The sequence below is a fragment of the Gopherus flavomarginatus genome, chromosome 4, assembly GCF_025201925.1.
Source record: "Gopherus flavomarginatus isolate rGopFla2 chromosome 4, rGopFla2.mat.asm, whole genome shotgun sequence".
In the NCBI taxonomy this organism is placed as follows: domain Eukaryota; kingdom Metazoa; phylum Chordata; order Testudines; family Testudinidae; genus Gopherus; species Gopherus flavomarginatus.
Window position 1 is genome coordinate 133315870 of NC_066620.1, and position 23689 is coordinate 133339558.

Here is a 23689-nt window from a genome sequence, read left to right on the forward strand (position 1 = left end):
AGACATAAGATTCTGGTCTGACAAAGGAAGACCAAGCTGGTCTCGTTTGACTTAACTGACGGACTCATCAACAACTCTCTTCTTCCAAGTTTCCCACATCAATTAAACTAGCCTTGGATATAAAAATGTTTATTTCCACTGGATTATCTTCTTCCACTGGATTATCTACCCACCCCCCTTCTATATTGACTTTTTGGAACACCTAATTTTCAGATTATGGACTAGTTATGGAGTTAAGATTACCGGATTTAGTGATTATGGCAAAGCACGAGTGGTCCCCATTGCTATTCAGCAAAGTGCTTACTTGCAGTTAACTTTACGCACATGAGTAGTCTCTGATTTACAACTGGACTACTTGTGCTAAATTAAGCAAGTGCTCAAGTGCTTTGCTGAACTGGGGCCTGTTTGTCTGCCTGTGAGCAAGGGTCTATTCTAATGCTGATTTTCCTCCTAGATTTCAGACTAAAAGCTCAGGGAATACCAATTTCTTTCTTTCTCTCTTTTTGTCCAGTGCTGAGAACATTGTCCGTTCTAAATTATAACAATATCATTTTGATTTTATGGTTAAATTCCCCGTATACATTTCCATTTCTACTTCAGATGGACCTGAACTGCAAAGTTCAGACCCAGAACTCAACCTCTTCAAAGTACACCAGGAGTAGGATGCAAGTTTTTGGGTCAGCCCATTACAGACACACAAGACAGTTGCCAAGTTCAGAGTCAAAACCACCACCAAAGTTCAGTAGGTTTTATATCCAGACATTTGGTTTGGGCCCATAATTCCTACACTTAAAAAACAAACAAAGAAACAAAATAAACCCCCTCCCTTACTTTAGATAAATGTTCTTTCAATCCATCATCATTATCTTTAATGGAACCAATTTTTTTCTTCAAATCAATCATATTGTCAACCCCTTCTTTTCTCACTTCATTGATGATCTCAAATACTTGTCGGCTCATATTAAGGCGATAGTCATCTAGCTTCCCCTGCAATTAGAAACAGAAGCCAACAGTATGGAGGAGGGAAGACACATGCATATGAACTTAATAAAACTATATTCTAAATAATTCTTCCATATAAAAATATGCAGGTAATGCATTGAAATGCATCTAGTAGAGCATTTAAATGAATTAGTGGCTCTTTTTATAAGATATGCAAGACCTTAATTTCTCTGCAAATTTTTTTTTACCACCTTTTAATGGGATTGTATTCTGCTCATCAGATGCTGGAAAAAGAGGAACATGGACTAGCAGTCACCATGGAGTCCCTTGCGCACAGTATTTTAGAAGGTATGAGAAGTATCTTAGTTCCTGCCTGAAAACTTTATCTGGTAATTATTTCACAGAGTCAAAGTAGCAGAATGAGGAAGATTTCTTCCTTTAGCCAGACATTCCAGCCAATGTCATTTCAATTGCATAGCTTTGTAGATAAGCTATCAATAGGCACAAAACATATGTGTTTAATAGAATGAGTAGCATGTTGTAACAACAACCTTTTTGGTACAAAATGGATTCATGTTAGAGACAAGAAGTGAGACAGTGAGGAGATGAGACCGCAAGTAATTCTGCTACCACCCTTTCCATCCTCTGGGGCATTAATGGACTTGTGGATACCTCACAGACAATCCTGAACTAGAGCCCCAAGATTATGTATTGGATTGCTTCTAGAACAGGTTATTGATCAAGCGAGTAATTTTCTTACATTTCAGTCCTCCTCAAATAGCCCCAGTGAAATCAACAGGAAGGACCATTTAGGAAGTAAGGCACTACTCAGCATGAAGAATGGCATAACAAGTTGGCCCTTGGTCAGTGGTTCTCAAACTAGGGCCGCCGCTTGTTCGGGGAAAGCCCCTGGTGGGCCGGGTCACTTTGTTTACCAGCCGCGTCTGCAGGTTCAGCCGATCACAGCTCCTACTGGCCACGGTTCACCACTCCAGGCCAATGGGAGTGGCGGGAAGCTGCGGCCAGTACGTCCTTCCATGGCTTCTGGGAGCTGTGATCGGCCGAACCTGTGGACGTGGCAGGTAAACAAACTGGCCTGGCCCACCAGGGGCTTTCCCTGAACAAGCGACGGCCCTAGTTTGAGAACCACTGCCCCTAGGTTATTAAGAAAAATAATATACATTGTTTTTAAATTAAAAATTAACTTTTATTCTCACCACTGTAGCTAAAAAGAGCAAGTGTCCCCACCCTTTTAAATGGGATATTAGTCCTCTTTAAAATGTACCTTCTCTTCATCAGAATAGATCCACATACTTCCCTAGCTGAAAATTTCCCCAAGATACTCCCAGAGTACATAAAGAGATGAAACAGTAATTCATCCATCCTCTTTAGCTTGTGGGCCCATTTCTCTAATTCATTTCTTTCTATGCCACACATACTAATAATACAATGGCAATTAAAAGGGACTTATCAGATACCCACTTAGTTTGTACTTACTTTTAGATGTAAACAAGTCACAAATAGATTCTGCACTAACGTTTCAAATTCATCTTGTACTTCTTTCCTTATCTCCTCTTTGAGACAAAGATTTTTTTTTTCTAGATTAGTGAGTCTGGCTCTTAGAGCAGTTATTTCCATAATCATCTCATGACTCAGCTCTGCTATCTATCAAAGAAGAAAAATGTAAATCAGTGAAACTAGAGATGGGCCTAAACCAAAAACTCTTGGTCTGAACATTCCAGAACTTTGAAAAAGTTTGGATACTGATATGAACCTCCTGGCTTGAGTCCATTTCTAACTGAAAGGTTACATTATAGTAATTAAACAGTTCTGTAAAATCACCCATGTTTTGCATTGAAGTTATTTCCTTTAAAGGAGCTGTATACAAAGGATCCCCGAGCAGGGCCGGCTTTAGGAAGTGTGGGGCCCAATTTGAACAGTTTCGACAGGGCCTTGGCAGGGATGACTTAAAAAAAAAAAACCCAGTAAAAAAACACATGGAGCTTGTACTCACCGGGTGGTGCTCCGAGTCTTCGGCGGCACTTCGGTGGTGGGTCCTTCACTCGCTCCAGGTCTTCAGCAGCACTGAAGGACCCGCCACCAAAGTGCCGCTGAAGACCTGAAGCGCCTCCAGGTAAGTAAAAATAAAAAAGGTGCCTCTACCCAGGGAAGGGATTCTCACTGGGTGCGGCGCCCTCTTAGGCGCAGGAGAATTGGTGGAATAGGCCTAAAGCTGACCCTGTCCCCGAGGTTCACACCCAATGTTTTGAGGGTGCTAAGATGTATAACGACACATGAAAACCCAAGAGTCTATTTGTGGTTATGAGGGGAGGGAGAGAAAGTGAGAGATACCGAAGATGAGCAATGAATCCAGTAGGTAAGAGGGATTGGGAGCAAGTATATTTGGGGTGGGCTGATGGAGGAAAATTAAGAAGTCTGATATTAGGAGAAAGAGTCTGTGTGGGGCCATGAAGTTTTGGTGAATCCTAATCCCACTTGCCCTAACTGCCCCTATTCCTTGAAGACAGAAAATCAGAGGAACTGCAACTAAGCTGTATAGAAAACTACTAGGTTGTAAGTTTCTTGGGACAAGTAAAATGTCTTCCTATAGGTTTGTACAGCTCCAGGCACAGACTGCTTAATAAAGACTCAAATAGCAATGTATTGTTAGTAGGTCTCTTGATACTTGAAAACACTGCACCAATCTGATTTCTACAGATGGAATCCACATTAGCAGAAATGAGAGCACAACTAATGGAATGTATTTGTCTGCCTGGTTTGCAGGCTCAGGCAGGTAGTTATTACATGTATAAGTTCTTTCATTTTCATCCTTAATCTATTGCATTTGCAACCAGTTTGCATTCATACTTAATTGTGAGTACAACATTAGGAAGTCCAAGGTCATTTTAAAAAAATTGATACCAGAAGCCTTTATATGTAAAAAATATATATAATATACTCATGGCTGGTAGCACCAACTATTTTTTATGATTGCCTGATACTTCCCATTATAGAACCCAGTTTTCAGTTGCTTATAACTTTGCCAAACTTTAACCATTTAGACTGATTTTTTCCATGCTGTGTGTCTGCATCAGGTTGAATTCTTCTGGAAAATTTCAGCCAGAACAGTTCAGCCATTTCTAAGAATAAGGCTAGAATAAGAATTGCCACATTAAAAGACTCTTCTCATCTTTTCTTTGAACAACTCTAGTGCCCCTAGCCTTTACAGCATGGACTTTAAATTTGGCATGTCTGTGTGTCAGGGATGTGCCTTTTCCACCCTTGTGAAAACTGGCCAAAATGTGACCAATTTAGAAGCCTTTGACAAAAAATAATCACAGTTTACACATACTCAGTAGACTACTTAGAGTTTAACAGATAAAATCTCTGAATATTCCAAGCTCATTGAACATGCTCAAGGCTCTCTGAGCTCCTAGTGCTGATCAGATTGTGCATATGCCATCCCCACAGAGCAACTGAGCATGCGCCAGCCCAGGGCTTCAGAGGAAGAGCCAAACGTTCTCTGTAATGGTTGATCCCAGTTGTTCTGAGCCAGAATGGGGCCAGGCACTGAAATTGAAAGCAGGAAACCTGTCCTGACCAGGACTCCCCCACCCTGTTGGAAGCCAGGCCCTGTGGAGGAAGAAGCCACCTGATTCAAATGAAGAGGGAACAAAGCTGAAGTTGGGGGAGGGAAAGGGGTAGTTTGGGAGAAGGAAACAGGAGACTGGGACTGGGAACTGAAGAGGGGGCAAGGCTAATACTGGGAGCCAGAGGTGGTAGTGGGAGGAGGCAGCTGGGACAGGTTGGGTGGGGACACTGAAAGCTGGGTATGGAAGGAGAGGCTGAGACTAGTGGGCAAGGAGTCTAGGACTGGGAACCATGGGATGGTGGGAGGGACCCAGGACTGGGAGTTGGTGAGGGAAACAAGAAAGGGAGAAGACTGTGAGCTAGTGGGATTGGCCAGTGGTCAGTACTTGTTGTGTCTTGCTTACAATACTCCTTCTAATACATCCCAGAATGATGTTTGCTTTTTTTGCAACATCGTTACACTGTTGACTCATATTTAGCTTGTGATCCACTATGACCCCCAGATCCCTTTCTGCAGTACTCCTTCCTAAACAGTCATTTCCCATTTTGTATGTGTGCAACTGATTGTGGAGTACTTTGCATTTGTCCTTATTGAATTTCATTCTATTTACTTCAGACAATAGCTATTCTGTATCAGACTTGCTGCACAGAATTTTTTGGAAGGGAGAATAAACAATTTCTACTAAAATTACAATTTTAAGATCATGTAATTATCTAAACTGGATATTGGCCAGGACTCTGAGCTTTTGAAAAAACATCTTGTGTTCCTCAGTAATCATGAATGGTTATCACCTCTGTTTTACAAGTCACTCAAAAGATGACAACTCCAGCAGCATAGGAACCCCAAAACTATAATGGGACATTGGTGCACTACTGGGTTAGATGGAAGGCTGCTCCCTGTGAAATACTTCCACCACTTGCACATGGATTTTCTTTGAAGGCCTCCCATCCACATACCCTGCCAAGAACAAAACCCAAGTGGCATAGCTGTAATCTGCTGAGTGGTTGCGGCTACAAAGAAACATTAAAAGTCATTGTGCAGTGCATCTACAAGCCCAGAAACATGACAAATAAAGCAGTAACTAGGCTTTTTTGGTCAGAGATGGTCTGCATGAGTTTATACAATGCCCTTCACAGTGTGGCTCCAATCCTGACTGGGACCTCTAAAATGCTACTGGAACATAAATCACCACTACCAACCTGACTAAGGTTTACATCAGTCTGCCTTCCATCTTCTTCTACTACATGCAGTTCCTGAAACAGAGCACAATGGCATATTGTGACTAAGTTAGCACAGCAGAATTATCTTACAATTATTGTACCACCTGAAAGCTTCGTTGTCATTTGGCAATGGCTTCCCATCTTGCAAAAATCTCTTTGACATTTCTCCCCTCTCTACTATACAGAATCAGCACCAGGCATGTACCTGTTCTTTTTGGTAGAGTAGCTGATGTTCCTGCTGTAGCAGATTTTCATAAAACATAGAGTAAGTCTCAAAGTTGCTGCGCTCTCTGGCCATGACGTCACAGCCCAGTGCAGTGAGGCAGTTTTGTAAATGGCTTTTTTTAAATGTAATCTGGAAAAACCAACAAACAACAACAACAATAATCCTATGATAAACCCAAACTTAAGTTTTTAGTCATTTTAGACATACCCTGCTACGGTAACACAGGTATTTACATTTATTTCCTGTCCACCTCCGTACTCCACCCCAAGGCTTCTGTATTTTGTTTTGACATATACTCCCACATGGGAACTGCCTAGTTTCAGTTTTTCCATTCATTTGGAGATCAGTTGCTCCTCCTATAGAAATTATACTTCAGAGAAAAATAAGAAACTTTTCTCCCCACCCTACACTTTCCAAAAACCCTGGTGAGCACTTAGAAGGAATGCTTCCAAAAAGATAAGCAGATTCATTCAGAACATAGGGCTTGTCTACATGTAAAGTTGCATTGGTTTAACCAAAGATGTAATTTTAAACTGATTTAGTTAAACCTGTGCAAAAAGGTATGTGGACATTCTCGTTTTGGTTTAAACCAAGATCATTCCAGTTTAGTTAAATCTTTTAGGATCTAAGTTAAGCTAAATTGAAATCAATGACTCAAACTGAAATAGGAGGGTCCAACATAGGGGTTTGGAGCAGATAAATTAAACAAGTGCAAATTTGTGTGCAGACAAGACTTTAGCTCCATAAGTTCACTTGTAGATAGGAGAGCTCTCAGGGAAATTTCTCCACACAATTTGGATGGGGAACAGGCTTACTTCTAGGAACCAAGCAATGCATCTCAATACTGAATCACATTTCAATGAAAACAATGTAGCAGGTCTGATAATGACCTAATATTTCATTATAATTGAACATATATTTATAAAATACTTTTCATCCCTAAAGATCTCCAAGTTATGAATTTAAGCTAAAGAGATTATTTCATCCACCATGAAACTGCCCTCTTCCCTCAGGGTGAAAAACAGCAACGTGTGACAAATCCATGTGTTGTAGAGAACAGACTATTACTATATAAACCACAAACATCTCTAAGAAACTAAAACTAAAACTAAAAGCCTTATCCTTCGGCTCTGAAAACACAGGCGTCTACCAGTTGGCTGTCACAGCAGCCCTTACATTCTCTGTGGACCTTTTGTGGGAAAGCAGGGTTACATGCACACACGAAGCACATTACAACTATACAACATGAGAAATGAATACCTTATCCAACTGAAACTGCAACAAGAATTTTTAGGTATGAAAAATGTAATTACCAACTTGGAAACTGGCCAAGACATTGGGGGCCAACACCCCCACTCTCAGAATGAATACATCAGTTCTTTAATGACTTAAAGTGACAACAGAGTACTTCTTAACACCACACAGGGACACTGATTTAGTACCAACTCAGAAGGAAGAGTTCTGCCTTTTGAGTCCCCAACACTACTTTCCTATAGCTGCTTAGAAGCCTCTAATCTCGGTACTAATTCTGCCTGGCCTTACTACAATTGTGAGATCTGAACAAATCACATTACAAAGTGGCCAGTGTCATATGTAACACACAAGCTCACATTGCTAACATAATCAGAACATAAACTCATAAGTTTAAGAGAGGGCGTTTCCCTTGTGCGTCACTGACTGACGCACGTTTTAATAAGTAAAGATGTAAATAAAGATTAGCTATGTCTGGACAGAAACATAGTATATGTACCTCTACATCAGATTCCTGGTAATTTTCCATTAGTCTCTGAACAAATGTTTCGACTATTTGTGGTCTTACAACTGAGAAGTTTTCTTGCATGACTTGATGCTTCCAGAGCTCTGGAGGAGCAAGGGGAAAAAAATAAAACAAACAATACATCAACAGATCTCCGTCACAAAATATTGATCCCTCTTTAATCCCTGTAAAATGATGATATGTGCAATTTGTGGTTTAGGATTTCTCAATCTTTATAAAAATGTATGCAACAGAAGGTAACCATCACCACAGATTATGTGATTCTGTGCAGCAGCTGTGTTAGATACGTTGTATCAATAGGGCTAAAATACATTTTTGTTATGGGCCAGGTCCACCAGTTAGGGCCCTATCCACTATTGATCACTCACTGATAATAAGAGCTTTGCATGAAAATTGAGAGTAGAACATGGCTTTTTATGTAGTAACTAAACATTTAGGTAGAAAAATTACAGTTGCATTCAACACCAGTCAGTGGGAAAAAATGGTGCCAGTCACTTTTAGAACTACCATTATTTCCACCACTTGCCTGTTCAACCATTTGTGCATGCACTTACCGGATCTGCACATACAGTTATGGTAAATGTATAAATTAAAGTGCATAGTTATGAACTTAAATTACTTGTAGGTCTTGCTTTTAAAGTGTCATAATTTGGTTTAAGCATTGACACTCCAATCTGATAAGTGAGAGCAGTTTCAAGCTGTTTGCAGAGTCAGGAAGAAAAGTTTGAGTTAGTTTGGTGCGCACAACTCGTATCTGGAAAGATTTATTTGCAATAATTATGGCTAAAACTTGCTTTATAAAAACAAAGTCAAAGCTTAGATTCAGCAGCATTTGAATCTGGGTGAGCAGGCTGGATAAGTGTCAAGTGGCCCAGGCGCTTGAAACCCCAGTGTACAAGTTTTCATCACATGGTGGCATAGTCAAGGTATGGGCATTTTCACATAAAGGGCTGGGCTTTATCAAAACCTGAAGGGAGTTTTATGTGATGATGGTAAATTTTCACCAATGATTTCACTGTATGTGGGCCAAATTGTTTCTGGCTCTTGAATGGGTGCAAAGGGAAGCAGGAAGGAGACATAGGAACCTTACCACCCTGCACAAGGGCTGGGTAGAATCCTTGCATTCCACCCTCCATGTGGCACTAGGGATGCATGTTCCGCAATGGCAAAGTGGATGGAAGCAGCCTGCTCCCTGTATTAGCTACAAAACTGGTAAGCCTACTGTAACGTCCAGAGCTCCCGCACACATGTAAAGGCTGTAGGATTGGGCTTCCCATGTTTGGCATGCTTCCTATGCAGAAAAGAGATGGGGAGGCTAGAAATAAAAATGGATTTTGTATTTTAACACCTTACCTGTAGGGAGGCCGCTTCCTGCTCTTGCTCTTTCAGATGTAACTAGTGTCATCTCCTGGTTAATTTTCTTTTTCACATCATGGATCATGTGTATTTCCAGACTTTCCAGCAGTTTTTGAAGCTACAGTAAGTGTACAGTAAATTGTTCACATTAAATCTCTATGCTTGTTATACCTCATCTGGTCTGCTTTGCCAATTTTCAGTTTTTTAAAAAGTAACTTTAAAAAACACACAGTATGTAGGAGTAAAAATAAGATAATTTAGGGAAGTTATATTGTGTCCAATTCTGTACCATGAGTACTTTGGGGGTCAGATTCACTAGTCCATTATAGCTGCTTTATGCTGCCCCAGGGTGCTGAGTCGTGGGCCTTGCAGCACAAGTCCCAGTTTGCTTGAACTATCCCTACAGGCGACTCTGTTTAGGCCCCCCCTGGGTTTTAATGGTTCCATGTCACTCAACAGCACTCCCCCTGTGCAGTAACAGTCCTCCTTTACCTGCCGTGTTTTGACTTCAATTTCTGATGCTCCTTTTGGAGGAAGTATAGACTGAGAGCTTGTTACAAGTCCTTCAAACTCATCTTCTGTGCCCATCTGCCTGGCAATGGCTCTCATAGCAGGGTATAGGATGTCAGTGCTAAAGAAATCCAGACAAACATGTTACACATATTCTCTCTCAACAGTATTTTCAGTCTCTTCTGTATTTCTCTCTTTCAGGTCACACGTACCTTTATTCTCACCTCCCCCAACCCATAAGCATTGGGACTAATTTTACTATCCTCTGTCATCTGGTCAGGAGGCACTGCTAGCAGAGCAGGATTTTCTGCATGGACTGATCATGTGATACTGAATCTCACATAACATCACTTCTTTTTTCAATAGTTATAGAAAAATAAAAGTTCAGTGGATGAAGCAGGAAGAGCAAAAACAAAGATGAGAATTCTGGTTGCCAGTACAAATTTCTCCCCTGACAACCAAATAGATGTAGACACCCTCCCACATGCTGCACTCTCGTATCTGATTGCATTTGCTAGATAGAAACAGTGCCAGCCTCCCTACAGCCTCCTTTATGTCTCCAAACAACATGAGGAGCAATTGACAAAAGGGCACAGATACCAGGTTACATTTGACACCATAGATCGCATTTGACACAGACATCTGCAGAACTTGAAAACCTCATTTGCTCAAGATGAGTGGAAACTTTTCCTGGTGAAGGGGGTGAGTGCAGTGTTTTACCATCATTTTCCACAGAGCTGTTGTTTCCATTCACAAAATATATACACCAAGATTCAACAAAGTGGTCTCTAAACCCAGCACAGATAGATCACCCTGGCATAAAGAAATCCTCCACTAGCACAGAGTTGGCATAGGAACTGCTACACTAATACCTCCTCCGCAGGTGTGACCGAAGGGAATATGGGAAAGCCGGGGCAGGGGGAAGGAGCTTGGCTGTAGCCCAGGGATCATGACTACCATATCAGTCCCTTGGCAGCTGGCACAAATTAGCATAGCTCTGAAACAGTGGGGGTAGAGCAAAAGAGGGACTACTGGAGCCCAGATGTGTGGGAGAAGTGCCCTGCCACACATTTAGCGTGAAGAACCCATGCCCCCAGCACTCCTCCTGAAGAGTTTCAGAATGCTGTAGGAGCAGGTTGACTTCAAGTGCTCTACATGTTCCTGGAACTAGGGTCTCTTGCCCCCTGCAGAATGTATAAGCTCTACAGGGAGCAGAGATCCCAGTCCCAGGAAGCATACAGATCTTACCAAATCCCCACACTATACCAGTAAATGGGTCTGGATATTGCAGGTGGGTCTTGCTCCTGCAGCTCCTCAGCCCTGGCAATTTCTTCTCTACTTCCAGATGCGCAATGAAGAACAGCTCCCAACTCCCCCTGCTCTCTAAGTGACATTATATCACCAGATTCTCGCCCCCTTCTCTGGCCTGCACTGTGCTGAGGAGCCAGATTAGGCCACCTGAAAACTTCCCTGACCTGGGGGAGTCCTAAACTGGCATTAATCTGGCATGGCTTGCTCATAAGCAACCCTTCTGCTCTGGACTCACCATAGGGATGTGCCAGGGAAGGAGGGGGCGTGGCAGGAGGATTACTGCATGTTAGTTATGCTCAGCTGGCAGATGGCTCCCTGAGACCCTTTACTTGCTAGAACAGGTGAGTACAGCTCACAGACTGCTCTACAGTACGTCAGAACTGAGATCAGCATTGGACTAGTTTGAAAACTAGAAAGCTGCAATCACCTCTCTGACAGCCCCACCCTGCTGCACAAAGCAGAGACTGGGCACAGTAGAAAGCTGGAGTGCCATTCTACTCAGATAGGCTTCTGTTGTTCAGGGATTTGTAGACGTAAATTGGGAAGTCTGCTTTTATGTAAGTATAAATAACAAAGTTCTCTTAGTATCTCTTCTCTCAAGTCACTAGAGATAACAGTGAGTTGGTATTTCTATTGTAACTTGCTAGTGAGCAGGGGCATAAAATTGACATCTGAGTGATCTCAGGATACTCTGAAGATAGCAACACAACATGTCTCACAGGAACAGTACAATGGAGGTATTCAGTGGCACTTTGATATATGATGACTAGAATAGAGAGACCTGATACCTGTTTGTTAAAGGAACAAACTAAGACAAAAATGTTTTGGATTTGCAAGGACACAAACAGACATCTTCTCTGCCCCATTCTGTGAGAATCCTGTTTTCTGATATCCCCAAAACACGCTGCTACATAGACTATATTACTGCTGTGTTATCCAGCAAACTTGTATTTTCATTATGTTGCTCATTTTGGTAATAGATTTTATTTCAGGGGACCAGGAGGGCAGTGCATTATCACATTTTTAAAAAGATACAGTTTTAGGCTTTTAGTAAGTGTCCCTTTAAAGAAAACTTGCCAGATTTTCAAATGCACATTATTCAGGCCAAGCTAAGTGGGAGGATTAGGAAGAATCCTGGTACATTTCCACTTCATTAAAAATCAGCTTCAGGAATGTCAATTTTTAAAAGTACTGTATGTAATATTGATGTGAATGTCCTAAAGAGACAGGTAGAACTAATAGTGTCACTGAAAGGCCACAGGAATACACATTTGGAACAACATTACTAATGAACAATTCAGGGAGAAAGAAGATCAGAGCAGGTCAAAAACCCTATTCTAAAGAGAAAGCAAAGATATTAGAATAGTTACCAATTTTGTACCAATTAAATAAAGGTAGAACTAAAACAGAGCAAATTGAAACAGAATAAGAATAAGAGAACAGTGTGAAGAACGTTTTTAACTTTCACAACCACTCCAGTCTAGAATACTTTTACATCAGAAGGAAACTCACCCATATAGCTCAGCAAACTGTTTGTAAAGAGGAACCGTATTGATATCCTCGACTTTCAGTTTAAGTCTACCCCATTCTGCCTTTAACACTTCCAACTGCTTCCATGTTATCAGAAAAGATTTCAGCAAAGCACGTGAAGTAACTGGATCGTGCAGCCTTGGCGGAGCTTTGCAAGTCTTTCTGCTGCTCTCTGACCAACTGGCATGTGATTCATCAACTTCTGCCAAATTCTAATGAAATTATTATAGGAGACATATTTTGTTAGATCTCATATCATACACTTCATTGTTTAATAAAATGAGATAAGCCACTGTACGCTTATTGGAAATTGAATTAAACCTTGCAACCCACTATAATTGTTTCCATACACTAGTGTCCTGCAAAATCTAGTGGCTCTTTTTTCATTTCAATGAGAAGACTATAGAAAAGACAAGGCGCACGCGCGCGCACACACACACCCCTACCTTTCATCTTATTGCCACTTTCCTTGAGTCACTTGCCTCAATAAAACTCCCTGCTGGATTGTTGACAAAAATACCTTTAAAAACTGATCCTCAGCTCAAGTCCTGAAGGAAACAGCCCCTATTAAAATATAAATAACTCATTTTCTTTGCACATTTCTCCACACTCACACTTCCTGACACTATCACTGTACACTTACATGTTCACTAGCCGGTAGGTTTATCTGCTTTCCATCAGAAATGGCTTGAATCTCAGCCCATCCCCTGAACCAAATCTTTGTGGTAGGTTCTGGAAAGGCTTAATGCTCCCCAATGACCATTCACTACATTTTTATCCATTGTGCAACTGTTTTGGAAGTACAGCCTGAGGACCCAGTCCTCTTCTTAACTATCAGTCCTCGTTATACAAGGGGGGCAGGCCTCTGTGCATGGAGCAGCTCTTGTTAAAGGGACAGATAAGTGTCTCACCCTCTAGTCCTCTGAGGCACAGGTGGGGAAAGTGAAGAGGCCCTGCTTTGTCCCTCAGTTTCTGATGGCAGCAAGTACAGCAGCTGGATGGCGGGCACCAGCGGCCCTTCTAATGGGCTCCATCACTGCGGCTCTCCTCATTCTCAGCTGCACTCTGAAAGCTTCTTTGAAACACATTACATCCCATCATTGCATATAACTATATGGGACTAAGGGCTACTTTTTTATGCTACACTCCCAGGATTCATTGAAGTCTAAGGGAGTTTTTCATAAGAGCTGTGCAGTGAGGCAGAGTGGTCGCCCACCCAGGCTGCCAGGGAGGAGCCACTCCCCGCCCTCTGTGGTGAGCCAGGCCAGGCCCGCCCTTCATGCTGGAAGCAGAAAGGCAGAGGAGGAAGTATAAGAGGTGGGGCCTCCAGCTCAGGGCAGCAGCCTACCCACCTTAGGCTGGATGGCTTGTGTGCGTTTGCTGTCTGCCACAGAGAGCTGTGGCCACGTCTACACAACCACTTATGTTAGTAAAACTTCTGTCGCTCAAGGGTGTGAAAAAGAACACATCCCAGAGCGACATACATTTTGCCGGCATAAGCGGTAGTGTGCACAGCACCAGCTTCTTCCGCCAGTGTAACTACTGCTGCTTTTTGGGAGTGGTGTAATTATGTGGACAGGAGAGATCTCTCCCAGTGGCAGAAAGCAGCTACATGAGAGATCATACAGCAGTGCCTGTGTTTGCTGTCTGCCCCAGTCAGAGAATCTGGGTGATAGACTGCTAATAGCCCTGCCCCGCACCAACAGGCCCTAAACTCTTTAATGACACTTACCACATTCATTCCCTGTCAAATGGCTATCAGCTGCTAGGGGGCATAATGAGGTAAAATGGCCAAGGTGGACAGGGAGGAACCACTCCAAGCTGTATAGCCTAAATGAATTACTTTGTCAGAGGTACCTGTTTTTTCTCAGCTACAGCAGTTTGCCATTCAGCATGATCTTCCATAACAACATCATAGCTACTCTGCAGTATATCCTCCATTAGAAACTGCATCCCGACCAGCACCCCATGAGCAACTCTTCGGTCATCATCACTCAGTCTGCACAGACACAACTAGAGGAGGAAACACATCTAGTGATTCTTCTAGGTTACTCAGACAGATCTCAGTGAGTAACTATGGTAATGAGTTATTGTAAAATAATTTGGGTTTTTTAAATGACAAAATAATGTGTAACTATCACAGGGAAGGACTTGTTTTAATGCAAAACAATTTTCATATCTTCACTGTGCCTTTGGAGACAGGCCCAGTAACTTTTGTATGTACAACAAGTAGCAGTCACCATACCTGCATGTTATAATTTATGGTATTTAGATTGCTGATAGTGACTGGAAACGGTCCTCCATCCACTAGAAATGCCCTCCAAGGAAACAGTGTCAATGTCTAAAACAAATTCAGATAACATTCAGAAGCACAAAATTAACCTTCAAACAATAATAAAGGTCTCATCTAACTTGAGCTGAGGAAGGAAATCACAGTGCAGGCTGCTGCTTAGTCTGTAATATACCAAGCTCTGACTTCTTTGCATGAGTTGCAGATAAGTGTTCAATTGGAACTACAGTATAGGGGATGTACTAGGACTACTGAGACAACAATGGGATAAGTAACAGTTAAGGGACTGTTCTCTTTACCCTACATTTCCTGGATTATTGAAAGCTGGTGTCAGATTTAACATTACTTCCACATTTTTAAAAATTTTGTTATCTTTGGGTTTTGACACAAACTATATTGAAATAAAGGAGGAGTTCAGTGGTCATACATTGACAGCACTATGCTTAGACATTAAAGGCAAAATCCTGTCCTCTGTAGCACGAGAGAGAGGGACCCCGTTCTCCTTCTGAGTACATCCCTGCAGAAGCTGGGCAGTGTTCCACTGCAGTGCTTGTGCACACCGGGAGAGAGGAGAAGCTAACACACTGACTATTATTCTTCACACAGGGCAAATCTCATTCTTCACTTGTTCTACATAGCGGCTCAGTATGATCATTCAGAGCAGGGTTCTCAAACTTTAGCAACCAGAGGACCCCCATTTTTATTTAAAATTTTTCACAGACCCCCAAACCAGCTTCTAATTTTCCCCAGGGGTGCTCAACCCCTACTCAGCCCCAAGCCTTGCCCCCACTCCACCCCTTCCCCCAAGGCGCCATCCCTGCCCCGCTCCAACCCTGCCCCTCCTCTTCCCTGCCTCTTTCTGCCCCCTCCTCCAAGCGCTCCCCTTCTCTGATCCTCCCCAGCACCTCCTGCATGCCGCTGAACTGCAGTTCCACAGCATACAGGAGGCACTGGGAGGAAGGGGTAAAGAGTTGATCAGCAGGGCCAGAGGCCCCGGAGATGACTTGCAGACCCCCTGGTCCGTGGACCCCAGTTTGAGAACTGCTGATTTAGAGCAAGCTACTGACTGCAGAAGCTTCACGATTCTGTAAGGACTGAAAAGGTGCAACAACAAGGTAGGAAAGTAGTAATTTAGCGTGATCCAGTGGAGTATAGCTAGGAGTATTAGGATGAAAATGAGCAAAGGAAAATTTAAACTGAATATCTGGAAACATCTACTATCCCTAGCATCTATGGGCCTAATCCAAAGAAGTCAAAGGAAAGTTAACTTCAGCAGGCTTTGTATCTGGCCCTATGACTAGCCTTTTTCTTTAATGCATCTGATGACCCACAACAGGAAGTTAGTGGAAGCTCCATCATTATAATTAGGGTAGATAAAATGATCCAACATACAGTGTAGGGAATAATCCTATTCTGGATGCAAGGGATATGACGACTTACAGTAATAGTTCTCTTCTATTTTTTAGTTTTTATGATTACTTGCTAATTCGTGTACTTTTTCTGGGGACCCCAGCGACAAAGTGAAACTGACTATGATCACAGAAATGAAAAGTCACTAAGTGCTAAGTTCTGTGCTACCACAGAATGGAGTATCACAGCAAGAACTGACAACTTCTCCTACACTCAGCACCCAAGCACAGCCAGGGAACAAATCGAATCAATCATTCGTTGAAAGTACATTTTACTGACCATGGGGCTACGTGGGTCCAGTAGCTGTGGGAGCCAGAGCTGTGAGGCAAATACACTCCTTACTGCAGAGTTACTCAGGGGAGGCAGCCCATGGTGCATACTGTCTGTAATCCTCTGATAAGCCAAAGTATTCCCGGAGGACAAATATACTTCTCTGAAGAGACATCAAAAATCACTTTTTAAATACCACCTTTAAACAAAAATTTGAAATATGGTTTGTAACTAGCTTACACATTCATATTAATATGCTGAACTACATTGCAGTCATGGGCAATGACCTGCAACTGACTGTAGTTTTGTACCTAATGAAAAGCTAAGGGCCTGTCTACATGGTGTTTTAGTCCACATCAGAAGAGTGTTCATTTTAGTCCACACTAGTAGGTCACACACTAACTGGTCTGTGTACACCCTGCTGGTGCGCACTAAAAGTTCCCTGGTTCATATTAAGGTAGTCCCTACACGCTAGGGAAATTTTAGTGCATGCCAACAGGGTCCACGTGGGCTAGTTCAGGCATGGCATGCAAGTGCAGACTAAAGCAAGTCCATAGACAAGCCCTTAGTTGCTATGCATAAGCTGAATGCAGTGACTGGCCACTTGCAATTGCATAAGAAATTACTGCTCAGAAATGTATCCATCAGCCCGTGGATTAACATAAGTGAAAATAACATCCTGCTAATGCCAGGGACATTTATGGAAAGTAGCTCTTCTCATGGTAGAAGGGCTAGCTTGTAACTGAAGAACACGACTATGAGTCAGGAGTAGAGCTGGGCAAATAATGGATTTGTTGGTTGCTGGCAATTCCAGAAAACTGAAAAAAAAAGTTTCATTTAGAAGTTGAACCAAAAACGACATTTTGGGGTCAAACTGAAAAAAACCCAAAAACAGTAAACATTTAAATGACCATGAATTGCCACAGGCATTAGGCAGGGAAAGAGTGACCCTATAGCCTGGTGATTAGGGCACTTGCCTAGGGTGTAGGAGACTTACGTTCAAGTCCTTGATTCAATAACTATTTAATTATTTATATGAAGTAGAGCAGGTTCAACAAGAGACTGAGAGCACCCCACCCCAGAATATCCCATAACCCAGTAGCTAGGAGACTCCTGCAGAGTGGAAGATTCAAATTCAAATCCCTTCTCCACATCAGGCAAAGGATAGGGGGATTGAACTGGGTCTCACATATCTAGGGTGAATGCCCTAACTGCTAGGCTAAAAGTTATGAGGACACCATCATTCCTTTCCCCGTTTGCGATTCCAACCTGAAAAGTGAAACATTTCCTTAATGTCTAAATGACAAAGAGCATATGAGGAAAGAGATCCCAGATCCATAGCGCGTTCTTCCATAGAGATATCGTGCTACTTTGTTATGTACTTTATAAACACACACTACATAAACGAAACATCCAAAAACGAAACTGGAAATCGGCCTAAATATAGAATAGCTCTGCAAGTTCATCTGAATCTCTTTTACTACAGACATTTCTCATCCCCAAATTTTTTGCACACCTTTTAACTCAAGGCCTGAAGCCAAACTATTTCCTGCAAGGTGACGAGCACCCTCAACACCTGTTCTCTTAGGAAGCACTCATTAACCTTTAATTGTAAGCTCCTTGGGGCAGGGACCCTGTCTTTTTGCATGTTTCATGTGCACATATGGTGCTGTACAAGTAATAAATAAATAAAATAAATAGAGTATTTTTAGCAATAAAGGAGTTGTCAGACAAGTTTTAAGGACAGCTTGAGCATTCACAGCTGGAATATGTCAAAGGACTCATAATAAAGCAATTTGCATTTTAGTGTCACTATGCTCTCACTTGCATTATAACCCCCGTTTGGAGAAAATGAACTTTAATCATAGTCTCAATAAAGAAGTGATACAGATGTAGCATACAGCATATTTATGTTTGCTTTAATTTCCTGTCAGCATACTAATCTTTATCAAAGCGAAATGTTTTCCAAACGAATTACCCACAATGCCTTAGTAAGTAAAAGATAAAGCAAACTTAGCCTGTTTTTTTATTTCTGGTTCCCTGTGGATCTGCAATCTGCCAACAGGCCAGTGCTGTGTTTACATCATCTTCCCACAACAATCAAATGATACTATAGAACAGCAATTAAAAGGGGAGGGAGTAGGAGTCACTCCCTACTATCCCTCTGTGCTGGGTGACAGTGCCTATAATCTATCAACACTAAATCACAATTTTATTGATATAAAGTTAAGAAAATTCTCTTTTGAATGTCTAATGCACATGACACAGGAACATTACCAATAAGCCTCACATTCACAGATAAGCTGTACTCAGATACACTAAACTGAAATTCTCTTAAATATAGCAGATAAGGAATCTGTCAATTGATAGATGAACTATGTACAGCTGTTTTAAATTTATCTTTTCTACTTGTGTTAAGACAGCTCCTTCCTCTTGAACTGAATTAAAACCCAGTCACGGTACTTTATAAAAGAGCCTGGTAGAGATGATTTTTTGGAATTAGCACTTAACTCTCACCGTAACACATGTCTGACTGCTGCATCAAACTGTAGAAACATAACTTCTCTTTGAATGATTAGCAGTTGGGCAACTTTGTTAGGATCCAAGGGGTTTTGAAGGCTGTCAATCATTTTTTGTAGCTCTTGAAGTTCAGTTCCTATAGTTCCCAGGACAACAATAAATCCATCAAATTAGGAAATGCATGCTAATATATACTGGCCCAGTGATCTATTTTAATCTCTAAAAGTCTTGCACATGACCAAAGGACTTTTTTTTTTTTTTTTTTGGTCACCAAGAGTATTGTGCTTCTGGAACAAAATAATTTTTGTTGTCTTCGGACATTGTTTTCAGCCTCGCAAAAACATACTGTAGGGAAGAAATTATGGCAATTGGCAGATTATGGGGACATAGTCTGGGCAGAAAGAGAGAGAGAGGCATAAGGAATAACAGGTTACAAACCTCTTAAAAGAATGGTTCCATTAGCATTCTTACGTATATCACAAATTTTTAACATAACACCAATGAGAAAAAAGGTTGACACAACTCTTTTCCATTGAAGTCAATAGACATTTTGCCATTGAATTCAGACAGAGAAGAATCAGACCTTAAGCCTTTAGTTTAGTCACCCCTGGTTACCCCAGGTCTACATTATGATGTGATCCCACCAGCCTCTGTTTGTTGCGCTGCTCCAGAAGCACCGGTCTATGTAGGGGCCATCAGCAGCTATACCAAGTGTCATGAACAGCACCAGGCAGTTCGAGTCTGCCATGTCTGTCCCCTTTTTCTCCTCCTCCTCCTCCTCCTCCAGCTCTGTCAAGTGCCTATGGGGGTCAGAAAATGCCACTGAAATGTCCACCAGCATCTCATGAAAGCTGTGCCTGTTTTCTGACACAGGAGTGAAAGCACCAACAAGAAAAGTTCTTCAAAAGATTCCTCCTTCATGTTATTGGCTCCAGAAGCTGGGAGTGCACAGACCAAAATGACTGCTGGGCAGGGTGTGTTAGCAGACTGTTCCATGCAGGGTGGGCAGTCAAGTTTTCCCCACAGTGCACCATGGTCAAAGGACTTGAGTGGCCACATTTTGGGAGGATCCCAGGGAGTGTGGGATATAGTCGGTTTGACTTGGGTCTAGGTGATGAAGTGTGGATGCCAGGGCTCCAGGTTTGAGTCTGGGTAAGAAAATTCTTAACATTGATTGATTTTTAACCCTATCAGTGTAGATGCTCTAACCCAGAGCCACCTGATTAGAGTCCCACTAACCCTGGGCTTACATTGCAGGGTAGACATACCATTAGGGGGCTGATTCTGCAAGGTACAGAGAACTATCTTCTTCCAAGACACCCTGCACATTGTAGGATCATCAGGCCCAGCGTGTTTAGTTTTTTTAACCCAGCAAAGAACATTTCATGTTCATCCAACACTTTTCTTCCCAAAGCACATTATAATCTATTGGTGTATAGAAATCTTCTCCCTAGGTTCTTGCGTTAGCACCTGTCACTGTATTATCTGAGTGCCTCGAACTGCTTACCCACCACTGACAGGACTTGAACTCACAGTCCTTATCTTAGAAGACCAATGTCTTATCCATTAGGAGGCTCAGATCACCATAACTTTACCAGTGAAATGTAGTCACTTCGGGGTAGAGGAGTGGCTATGACTGAGCAGGAAAGAAGAGGATATTTTTGTCAGGCACAAAGGGCCAGAACAATCTTATGAAAAGTGTTAAGGGAATATCTAACTTCTGCAGAATCTGTCATTGTATTTATTTGAATTTTTTAAAATGTGACACATGAAATAAAAATATATTTTACACAACCTTCCTGTGTGCATTCGATTGCGCGGACTTCCATGTGGTTTTCAGAGCTTATTAAATGTGTTTTTCCCAGCCACACACTCCTTAAATGAAGTCACTAGTATATTTGAGTGTGTTTTTTAGTGTGTGCTCATTGTACTAAGTCCTTTTTGCTGTGTTAAATGACCCAAAACATTAAAGTCAACATAGCTGTATTAAAATAAAAGGGAATGCAAATCTTTATGATTTGCTATAGTTCTTTCATGCAGTGAACTTTTTCACAGACTTAGAACATTTTTTAAATCAGTTTATTTTGAGTGTTTGATTATAAGAATCCTGTTTATACATCCAAATAATAACATAAAAATTATCACAAGACAAATTCTGCACATATACAACTCTGACTGGATGCAGCCAAGGGCAGAATTCGTCTCTTTCATTTTCAAGGAATGAAAGAAATTTCATATTTAGACCTGATTTTTCATTCATTTAAAAATTGTCAGGCCAGAAAGGAAGCTTCCCTCAATTTATCTTTTAAAATTACACTTACACTATCATAGTCAGATCTCCAGCCACTCAGTCTTTGAGCAGTGCAAAGCTGTATAGCTACGTAAACACACAAAAGCATGTGGCTTGAAATGTCATACAAATACCACATATGGCAACCTACATATGCATTATACACTATCACAAAAATTTTCTGTTGTAAATATGCACAAATGTGTCCAATGTTTTGAGAATCTAGCCCACTGTATACAGGTATAATCCGACTGCTGAAAAGCATCCCATTGCTGATGCATTTAGAAAGCTGCAATACAGCTTAACCCTAGTAATACGTAAAATCTATTACGTAACATACCATTTCTGCGTATGGTATACATTTCATCTGTTTCATCTTTGAAAACAAGAGTTACGCAACTGATTTAATAAAGGAAACAAAATCCTGCCTTTTTAATCTGCTGGTCAAAGATAAAATCATTACAAGCTAACCAAGCAACTTGTGGTAACATTCTGCACTGCCAAGCAGGAGGCCAGAATGCAATGCTTTTTGCTACCTCACTTGGTAGAGACGGAGCGCTGCAGGAGGTGACAGCCCTCCTCCCTTGACATAGTGTGTTGCAGTTTTCTGACAGTCCACTATCATCAGTGAAAGGAAGCAAGTACCAGTAAGTGCAGAAAATAAGAATGGGACTTTCTGATAACTTCACACTTCAGTTCAACATGTCTCATCTCTAAGATATCTATCTTTCCTTCCCCCTCAGGATTTTCTGCTTATTTATGTTTGTGCTCAGATAAAACTGAATAATCCTATTTACAGAATAAATCATACAGATTATTCAGAACAAAATCATGCAAACAATCTCCAGGTCAACTCTTGATAGCATGACTGTGGGGGGGCCTTTACGTGCTAAAAATTAGAGCATATTGCTTTAGGCTAGCACGGTGAATGTTTTTGTTCTAAAGATGGACACAGGATCTTAAAATGCCCATCTCTTGTAGTGAGGCACTCCATCATAAAAACCAAGTCTCTCACAGAAGGGCTGAAGAATTTAAGCTGTGATAAAAAGGAAGGTCCTTTAGCATTACTTTTACACCGACCAATGTGTTCCAGCAGGTTTTGTCCACTCCAGAATGGGGTTGGGGGGGACACAAGTGTCTGAAACGTTTTCAATAGTTGTTGAACAGTCCACACAACCCACCTTCCCCACAGATAACTGGTGATGCTCAAGCACGAGTGTGAGAATTAAAACACTGTGGCACTGCTTCTCAGTTAGAGGCAAGTTTCAGAGCTCGTGAGAGGTCAAGTCTCTCAGTGTAGGAACAAGAAGAGATTTTAGGCCAAAAAAAAAAAAAAAGTAAAGCCAAAGAACTCACTATGGTACTCACTCAACAGAGCTGCTTCCAGCATGCATTTGAAGTGATGTCTTCTGACTCGAATGCCAGACTGATATTCTGCTACTTTTTACTTGTATTAACACTGCAGAGCCCACAGAACTATCGGGAAAAGAGCTGGATCCTAGTCTGGCACATGCATCACCATCAGAATTGTTAACTAAGCTTCAGTAGCAGATTTCTGGGCTTGAATCCCCTCTGATTTACACCAGCAGAAGCCAGGAGCAATTTCATGCATGTGAGACACAAACCGCTCTAACATCAGTGCAAGAGGAGAATCTCTTATTGTTGGTATGGAGTGATCCAGAATGAATACAGTTTGCCTTTCAAACTCCAGTCTGAGCTTATAGCACTGGCAGCTAGGAAAGCCATCTTCTCACTTGTAAACCAAGCAGATTTGATCTGAAAGTTACTAGGACACATTTTTACAGGGAGACTTTTCAGAGTAGAATCTCATTTTACAAGAAATATAGGAGGGTTGCAAGGCTGGTTCTTAAGCTGTTAGGAGACATACCAAGGAAGAGTAAATGCGAGGAGGAGGATTTCTTGGACAACAAAGAAGGGTCTCAGGTAAAGCCTGTAGATTGGAATGTAAAGATGTCTGGGACTGTCTCTCTGAGGGTTCTCCTATCTTCACCACAGGAGAAAGTACTGTGATCTCCATGCCACTCCATAATACCATGTGACATCTCACACACACACACACACACACACACACACACACACACACACACACACACACACACACACACACACACACACACACACACAACCAAACAGGCTTTTTTATTCTGAATTTTAGAGGTACTAGTTGTAAACAGCCTTGTACTTGTGTCAGGATAGACATGCATGTTGCATTTATGAGATTTTTCTACACAAATAAGGCTTTGTTGTAGCCATTTAATCTTACTCTATTTAGTACAGAATTTCATTGTGTTATAAGAGTATTTGGGAGGCAATCAACTGTGCAGCACAGCCTGGACAACTTTCTTGTTTATCTTGTTTAACCCCAGTTTATTGTACAGCAGCCAAACCCTCCCCATTTAGCCAGTGCACTATCCTGTATCCTCT

At 41.6% G+C, this 23689-nt stretch overlaps 1 protein-coding gene and 1 long non-coding RNA gene across 2 annotated transcripts in view; one reads left to right on the forward strand and one right to left on the reverse strand.

The window, feature by feature from the left end:
* LOC127049987 (uncharacterized) overlaps positions 1-23689 on the reverse strand; it is a 145422-nt gene that overhangs the window by 25958 nt on the left and 95775 nt on the right. Inside the window, exons 29-40 of the mRNA XM_050951447.1 lie at positions 18952-19090; positions 16444-16597; positions 14710-14805; positions 14322-14477; positions 12447-12676; positions 9606-9744; positions 9111-9231; positions 7731-7840; positions 5960-6109; positions 5734-5787; positions 2440-2607; positions 832-987 (exon numbers count right to left, since the gene is read on the reverse strand). Coding sequence (XP_050807404.1) covers positions 832-987; positions 2440-2607; positions 5734-5787; positions 5960-6109; positions 7731-7840; positions 9111-9231; positions 9606-9744; positions 12447-12676; positions 14322-14477; positions 14710-14805; positions 16444-16597; positions 18952-19090 — 1673 coding nt within the window. The remainder of the gene's footprint in view (positions 1-831; positions 988-2439; positions 2608-5733; positions 5788-5959; positions 6110-7730; positions 7841-9110; positions 9232-9605; positions 9745-12446; positions 12677-14321; positions 14478-14709; positions 14806-16443; positions 16598-18951; positions 19091-23689) is intronic.
* The window catches only part of LOC127049990 (uncharacterized), a 46677-nt gene that overhangs the window by 22112 nt on the left and 876 nt on the right, over positions 1-23689 (forward strand). The window contains exon 4 of the long non-coding RNA XR_007774120.1: positions 1224-1290. This is a non-coding gene — a long non-coding RNA (uncharacterized LOC127049990). The remainder of the gene's footprint in view (positions 1-1223; positions 1291-23689) is intronic.